This window comes from Solanum pennellii, chromosome 6, assembly GCF_001406875.1.
Source record: "Solanum pennellii chromosome 6, SPENNV200".
NCBI lineage: Eukaryota > Viridiplantae > Streptophyta > Magnoliopsida > Solanales > Solanaceae > Solanum > Solanum pennellii.
In genome coordinates, this window is record NC_028642.1 from 53,973,383 (window position 1) to 53,981,844 (window position 8,462).

At 38.3% G+C, this 8,462-nt stretch overlaps 1 protein-coding gene across 1 annotated transcript in view; it reads left to right on the forward strand.

Moving 5' to 3' along the window:
* LOC107022456 (formin-like protein 20) overlaps nt 1-8,462 on the forward strand; it is a 16,144-nt gene that overhangs the window by 4,562 nt on the left and 3,120 nt on the right. Inside the window, exons 5-15 of the mRNA XM_015223061.2 lie at nt 3-517; nt 598-721; nt 1,009-1,080; nt 2,418-2,516; nt 2,683-2,724; nt 5,060-5,140; nt 5,211-5,261; nt 5,344-5,425; nt 6,205-6,299; nt 7,954-8,025; nt 8,103-8,219. Of these exons, the coding sequence (XP_015078547.1) occupies nt 3-517; nt 598-721; nt 1,009-1,080; nt 2,418-2,516; nt 2,683-2,724; nt 5,060-5,140; nt 5,211-5,261; nt 5,344-5,425; nt 6,205-6,299; nt 7,954-8,025; nt 8,103-8,219 (1,350 nt within the window). The remainder of the gene's footprint in view (nt 1-2; nt 518-597; nt 722-1,008; nt 1,081-2,417; nt 2,517-2,682; nt 2,725-5,059; nt 5,141-5,210; nt 5,262-5,343; nt 5,426-6,204; nt 6,300-7,953; nt 8,026-8,102; nt 8,220-8,462) is intronic.

Here is an 8,462-nt window from a genome sequence, read left to right on the forward strand (position 1 = left end):
GTGGCCCACCAGCTCCTCCACCACCCCCTTACGGTGGCCCACCAGCTCCTCCACCTCCTTCCTACGGTGGCCCACCAGCTCCTCCACCTCCCCCGGGTGGAGGTCCTCCAGCTCCTCCACCTCCCCCTGGTGGTGGAGGACCACCTCCTCCTCCTCCTCCTCCTGGTGGAGCACCACCTCCTCCACCCCCTCCTGGAGGTGGTGCACCTGGTCCACCTCCTCCACCACCTCCAGGAGGTAGAGCACCGGGTCCACCTCCCCCACCACCTCCAGGAGGTAGTGCACCTGGTCCACCTCCTCCTCCTGGAGCTCCAAGAGCACCAGGTGGTGGACCTCCCCCACCACCACCATTTGGCGCTAAAGGACCTGGGGCAGCCGGCAGAGGACTTCCTGCTGGGAGAGCTCCAGCGCTTTCACGGTCAAGATCTAATTTAAAACCATTGCACTGGAGCAAGGTAACCAGGGCACTACAGGGAAGCCTATGGGAGGAACTGCAGAGACATGGAGGGCCTCAAATGTATGTTCCATGATTTTTTAGTTTGAAAGTGCTTATATTCAACTTAATTGAAATACTGATAACTTTTGCTCCAAATCAAGTGCACCAGAGTTTGATGTGTCAGAAATTGAGATTCTTTTCTCAGCCACCCCCAAGGCAAGTAGTGCGGGTAAATCTGGAGCAAAGAAGAAGTCTGCTGATTCTAAGCCAGACAAGGTTCAACTGGTAATTAATACTATTCAGTGCCTTTCTTCTAGGAACCATCTGCAAAGAATCTAACAAAAAAGGACTGATATTTATTTTGTTGCTTTATTCTTGCAGTCTCTCCTGGTTCTGTCATATGATTATTTCTTTTTTTTTTCTTTGTTAGATCCTTCTTAGATGATTAACTGTAGTTTCTTTCTGTGAAAATTTGACATTAGTTATTTTGAGGAACTCTTTTTCTTTGTTTTATTTCTGTTTCACATGAATTCTTCTTTTCCTAATTTCTTTTCTTTGTATTTCTTTGGTAGGTTGACCTAAGAAGGGCAAACAATACGGAGATTATGCTCACAAAGGTGAAAATGCCACTTCCAGACATGATGGTTAGTTTAGTACTTCTCTTAAATATTTTCTATTTTCTTTAATTTTCTTTTTTGAAGAAGCCTCCTTTGTTTTCACAGAAAAATAGCTCCCTGTCTGGTTGCGCATGCCCACACACACAGGAGGGGGGGGGGGGGTTAAGCATGCAATCTAATTGAATAAGATTGTGGGATTCTATATCTTTGTTTAGGATAGTGAGAGTCTATATCTTCAAATTTTCTGAATTTCACGTCTTTCAGCTGACTTACAAGTCACAGACTGCACTGTGGGTATCAAATTTTAAACTGCTCACGGTTAATAGTATAAGGGTAAAGACCGATCCCTTGTCAGTGCCCTAACTCAATCATTTTCTTTCTTCCAATATCCAACTAGTTTAAACATTTCTTCGAGATCACATCATAGAATTCTAGAGGCCAAATGTATGTGTTGTAATCTAGGGGAAAAAGAATACTAGTGACAAAAGGAGAGCTACCTGGTCATCTAAGCATGGATCACATAATTCAGACAATGTTTGGGGTGCCCATTCAAACTACCCTTCCTTATCAAGTCATAGTATAAGAGACCCTTCATTTATTTTTCCTCCTTTCCTTTAAGCTTGAAAAGAATACACCATTACGTGTAAAGTAGGGGGAATAATTGATATAGATGGGTATTAGCTCTTAATCCAACTTATATTTGTTCATTCGAAAGAGAAAAGAAGAATTTTCTCAGGCTGTCGGAATCCTCAGCCTCGGAATGAGGTTGATATGTTAATGTGGAATCTTTTGTTGTTAATTAGACTTCTCATTGTGGTTCAAACGGTCTAGGACCCCACACAAGATGATGAGACCTCATAGGACTTTCCTTTCTTCTGTAGTTCTCCTTCATCTTTCTACTTTTTCTTTCAACTATTTTGGTCCTTTGATATACAATGTGGAAAATTGTGGCTACATTCTCTCCTTCTTTGTCAAGGTGTACTAGAAATGTGTACAACCTGAAATCAGGGTTGAAGGAATACAGAAAATAGAATTAGAAACTTCCTTTCCTCCGTGGTTGTACATACTGGGCTCTACATAGACCTAGGTGATTCCCTTTCTCTTGAATATTCTTGCTTTGTCCCTTGATGATTTCGGTGTAGAAGTGTGAGGTTTAGAGTTCCCCAAATTTGCAAGAAAAGAAAAACTTTTAACGAATAAGAAACAGGCATGAATAAAGCAAATGCATATCAAGCATGCATATAGCATAACCAACTGGTATTAGATTGAGGCCAAGCTAATTGATTAATATTCATGCTTGTCCTCATGATGTTTTCTAGTCTTCTCTTGTAAATGCAATGACAATGGTTCTGTTATGGCCATAGGCAGCTGCACTGGCAATGGATGAGTCAATTTTAGATGCAGATCAGGTGGAGAATCTGATAAAATTTTGTCCTACGAAAGAAGAGATGGATCTTCTTAAGGTAAAGTTTACTGATCTGAAGATCTTATCCGTCCTGACTTTGATTTCTTGTTCTTTTCTGCTCCTCTACTCCTTTCAGTCTCCTCTCTCCCTTTCTCAGTTGATATCTCTGAAAAGTATTATATATTCTTACTTTTAAATGATTGTTTACTAATACAACTACTCAGGGTTACACTGGTGACAAGGAGCTTCTGGGGAAGTGTGAACAGGTTAGCCCATCAGTTTTATTATTCCTATCTAATCACTGCATGATGATGATCTTTGTTTTATGTCATACTTTATAAGTGCCTATCGTTTTAAAGTTTTCATCTCTCTTTACTATGATATGTTGTCATGGGTTCTCTATGAAGTTGGGATTGTTTCAGGAAACATCCAACCATATATTTTGGAACTGAATTTGGTATAAAGAAACCTTTTTTTTAATAAAGTTAAAGTTGTACTCTTCAGCGCTAAGGGTATGCTGGCTACCTCCAAAAAGTTACAAACTAAAACCATAATTACATTGATCCTACGAAATCTACCAACTGTTCTACTACTTCTATACCCTCTTCTTTACACCAAAAAAACATGTTAATGCAATTTTCTTTAACTTTCTGCATAGTGTTAGTAATATTCTCATGACACCAAAGATTTCTTTCTCTCCAATTAGCCCACCAGACACAAGCAGGTACTATAGACCACCATCTTTTTTGTGTCTTGCTTTCCCCCCCCCCCCCCTCCCCTTCTCATCCAACAGCTCAAAAGATCAGTAGTACGTTCTGGCATCACCCAGGGCTCTTGAGAAATGTTGTAGACCATGCGCCACACCTGAACAGTAACCCTACAGTGTAGGAATAAGTGGCTATTAGTTTCTTCCTTCTCATGACACAAAAAAATATCTGGAGACAATCTCGAAGCCTCTTTTCTTGAGTTTTTCCTGAGTGAGACATGCCCTTCTGGTGACCAACCAGGTGAAGCATTTCACCTTGGTTGGGGTGTTGCCCTTCCATATTTGTTTCCATCTTATACCATCTGCTTCTGAAGTAAGGCCCGTGAATTCACCCAAATTGAGTAGCAGTACAGCAGGTCCGTGAATTCACCCAATTTGGCATAAAGAAACCTTTCATAAAGTAAACCTCTATTTATTCATGAGAAAGGTTGGCGAACAAGGCTTAACTTAGAATTTTCCTGTGTCCACTAAGGGGATTGAATATGGTTACATATTTTACCTATTTGGTCTGGTGACCGAAGTTTCAATTTTTCCGAGATTACTTCTCATTAATGAACTAAAACATAATAAACTTGGTTGGAAGTAAACAAAGGAGTTTTCTCCATTTTGATGCTGAAATCTCCATTGTGAGTGTCAACCTGTCTGATGAAAGAATCGTTTACCAAATTCAGTTTGAAACAGATGTCATACAAAGCTTATGACATGGATGAAACAAGAGCTCCTTGTGACTTCCAATATTCTGATAGAAAAATTAAGGGCCCTATCCCGTCAAAGTCTAGTATGCATCCGTGCATCCTAACGACCATTATTTGGTCCTAGCTATTTCCTCTCAACATCTGTTGCTGGTCTCTAGCCTACTACCGCATTTAAAAGTTTTTACCAACTTCTGTAAAAGCTTTCGGATATGTGATCGTAGTAGATTGTCTATGAGCGTCATAGTGAGAGGGAGGAAAGAAGAATGTGTCAATGTTGATAGCGAGTGCAGAGAATCTAAGAGGAGGTGGCAAGCAGAGAGCTAATGAGCATGTTGCATGAATTGGTATTTTGATAATAATAATAATAATAGAAAGAACTAAGGAAAAAGTACAAAAAAAGAAAGAAAACGGGTTCTTTGATCTAGAAAATATTTGAACAACTTTGGCAACTGGTAGAATAGAAAGGAGGCCTACACAAATTTGAGGGAAGAGAAGAAAGAAGAATGGAGTTGCTTTGACATAATTTAGAACCTGCACCTCTGGTATACTGACATCCATTGACCATTGTGCTACCTTAGTATAATTGAAAGTCGTTCTTTTCCCTTGGCTAGTGAGAATATCTTAACCAGCACAGACAGCAAAGAAAATTAACAATATTAAATAATAAAGTTTGTGAAATCTAAACTGACGAGATCTCATTGACCAACTTTTAATTGCTCACGCAGTATATGTAGTTCTGACTAAATGATGAACTTATTGAGTTCTAAAAGAATCATTAACAACGGTAGTGGCCTTCCCCTGGTGAAAGAAGATTAATTATTTTGAATTTCAATGTTTTAGAGATAACTGAGTTGAGAGGCCATGGCAGGTGACAGATATTCATGATTATGACGACTTCACCAATGTTAACACCTTCTTATGATTGAATGATTAGAGTGGTCAAAGTCCAATTTATGATGTACTCCCTTATTCCATTATCACGTTTGGGAATTCTTGTAAGAATTGTTTCTTTTCCCTGCCATTGGAGGTCTTACTATTTCAAGATTCGAGGAATAGCTGATACTTGCTTTCATTTTACAGTACCTTCTAGCTTAGATCCCATGCTTCTCCGGTGTTCCTGATTTTACCTTTGACTGTCAGTTCTTTTTGGAGTTGATGAAGGTGCCACGAGTAGAGTCGAAATTAAGAGTGTTTCTTTTCAAGATTCAGTTCAAGGCTCAGGTTTGTGTGCATCTAGATATCTTCTGTACTAAAGTAATTTCTGTGTCATCTAAATTTAGCTTCGTTTCAGGTGACAGACTTCAAGAAAAGCTTAACCACTGTGAACTCTGCATGCGGAGAGGTAATTTGCTAGGTTCTGCATATCTCTTCTTTGTTCTTTCTTTTTATCTTATTTTTAACAAAACTCAATGTGCATGTAGCAGGTCCGAAGTTCTTTAAAATTGAAGGAGATATTGAAGAAAATTTTGTTTCTTGGGAATACGTTAAATCAGGGAACTGCCAGAGGTAAGAATTCCTGTTTTTAGAATGTCTTTGTGAGCATTACTTAACCCTTTTCTTTTTACAACCATTGATGCCCATCATGTAGGTTTTCAAAACCTTCAACACTATCAAATATAAAATAATGGGGAAACTTTTATTCTAAATACGATAATGGATATTTTTTTAATGTTGCAACTGGGACTTAATGCTCTTTGGTTTTGGGGAAAATTCAAAAGAAGAATTGCTTGTTGCTATAATGGGTAATACTTTTTTGATTAATTCAGAGGGAGTTTGGTTTCAATTTTTTATATCATTTTCTACCTAAATAAGTAGCATAAGCATTGACCCTAAGTATGTTGTTTTGTAATACAAAATTAGTTGAGGTGGCAATATGAATCCTTTATATCCATTCTTCTCCATTTGAATCCATTTAGTTTCACGATCAGAGTTCAAGCTAAAGAAATTATGCCACATAACTCATTAATTTGATATCCTTTGCAAATTTTTGGAAAGATGAATTAATATTCAGGATGCTTATAACTCATAGTTTTGCTCCAAAGTTAGTCAATTTTGCCATTTTGGGATCTGGAAAGCTTAGTGTAGATTCTAATTTTGGAAATGTAATCAGTATTTTATGAGTAGAAAGACGAGTATGATTATAATTACTACTGTTTCTTGCACTAAGAACATTATGCTTTATTTATGTGGCTGAATTAGATCGATGGAACATTAGACCTGATTTCATGTTGAAGTTTGGGTCAACAAAATTTCAAGATTAAATTCCATGTAATTCTTTACTCCAGGTTCTGCCATTGGATTTAAGTTGGACAGTCTTTTGAAGCTCGCTGATACACGTGCTACGAACAACAAGATGACACTCATGCATTATCTTTGCCAGGTACTGTCCATTTTATCTTTTCCAGAAAGTTTCTTCTGCTCACATGATTCCCCTCTGTTTGATTAATTATTTTTGAGACGGTAGAATAATTTTATGATGGGGGAGAAATCTCTTGCATGCACGTGGCATACCAAAAAGCAGAGAATCTACAATTTAATAAGATTCTCTACTAAGACACCTCAATCTTCTATACAAACTGGAATCTCATGGATGCACGAAAAGGAAATCCAATTGATAAAGTGAAATTGCTGTTACACAATAAATGAATCAGCTGGTCAAGTTAGCTAGTTTTACCTTATGAGTAGTTAGTTATGCTGTTGGATTAGTTAGAAGCAGTTAGCAAGATACGATTCTTTCTCATTTCTATATAAGGCATTGTATCATTACAGATGGAACCATCAATTGAATATACAAGTACACTTTCCAATGGAATTCTATTCTTCATCTTCTATCTTTTCAACCAACATAGCTGAATAACTCGAGCTTGTCCACTAAGCTCCTGTCCAGCTGCTATAAGCTTGGATTCCTTTGAGAATCCCTGTACTTCGGCTAACAATTGCAGATTCTTTTCTGTCCATGAGTTCATTATGGATGAAACTTCACTATAAAGGCCACTACACTCCTTCCACCTCCCAGAATCCTAGTTGTCATGCTATAGCTTTGTTTATAGTACAATTCAACCATATTTTGGAAGGTTCCTTCTAAACCTTTGGTCCTTTAGTCCTATGAGACTCCCGTTCGTCTAACTTTTGAACCTGTTGGACTGTCGTCTCTTTTTTGCTGGAAATGCTATATTGTTAGGCATTGTGAATCTCAATGCATTATCTCCATACCACTTGTGCCCCCAAAAATTAACCCTGAACTCTTCCGCTGCCATGTATGTGACTTACTGAATTTTTCCCCAATCCTTCAAAATGTTCCTCGCAGCTAAAGAGGAGTTTATATTTTATCTTCTCCTCCATTCTCCTTTCAACAAACCCATATTTTCCCTCTGTCATCCCCATCTGTAGAGTTTTTTCTCTATCTCGACTTCGGCCATTTCCCTAACAAGGCCTTGTTAACAACCCGGACATTTTTCACCCCAAGGCTGGACGAACTCTTCGCGTCATTATAGTCTCCCAACGAATCAAGTTAAACTTCCTAGCGTCATTTTCTGAGAACCTAAAAGTTCCCTTAAAGTCATTCCAATTTACCTTTATGCTGGTTGGTGCTTGTAACAAAGACATAACGTATGTGAAAAGGCTTGATAGTATGCTTTTCATTAATACTTCATTTCCTCATTTTGGCAAATACCTTGTTTTCCATCCTGAGAGCCTCTTTTCTACTTTTTTTTTATCTCTGGATTCCATGTCTCTTGATCCTTGTTGGAACATCTAGGGCAAACAATGTAGCTGCTGGGAAGAGCTCTAAGCTCAGCAATTAAACACTTGTAATAAACTGTCGATGTTCTCAACTTCACCCACTAGGATGATCCCACACTTTCTAAAGTTGATCTTGAGAGATGACACCACCTAAGTTACCACCTGTTATAGCTTTAGCCATCATTTTTCTCAATGGTTCCATTTCCAAGATGAAAAACATAGGAGATAAAAAGGAATTATTAACTGATTATACTATGTGAGGTCGTCATGTTAACATTACTCTCTTTTCTCAGGTTCTTGCTTCCAAGACACCAGAGCTTTTAGACTTCCATGAAAGTCTTGTAAGCATGGAAGCTGCATCAAAGGTTATCTATCTACCTCTCTTTCTGCTGATACTTCTTTAATTTATCCAGATTAATCAGAAATTAGTTTATCCTTGCAGATTCAATTGAAGTCTTTGGCAGAAGAAATGCAAGCAATCATCAAGGGGCTGGAAAAAGTTAAGAAGGAACTAGAGTCATCTGTGAATGATGGCCCGGTGTCTGAAATCTTTTGCAAGGTAAGACGGTTCTTTTAAATCTTTCATAAACTATTCCTCAGTTTTATCTGTTCACATTTTTTAGTGCCCTACACGTTAGGAGTGTTGAAATACTGCATTTTAGGACTTCCTAGTTTTCTCCCTCATCTTGTAGAATTGAAAATTGGATCAAAAAGTCCTTTTTCTGTTGCAAATTTTCCTTTACCAAGAACAGCCACATTTAAGGTATTAATCTTTCATGTTTGCTTCCCCCCCCCCCCCCCC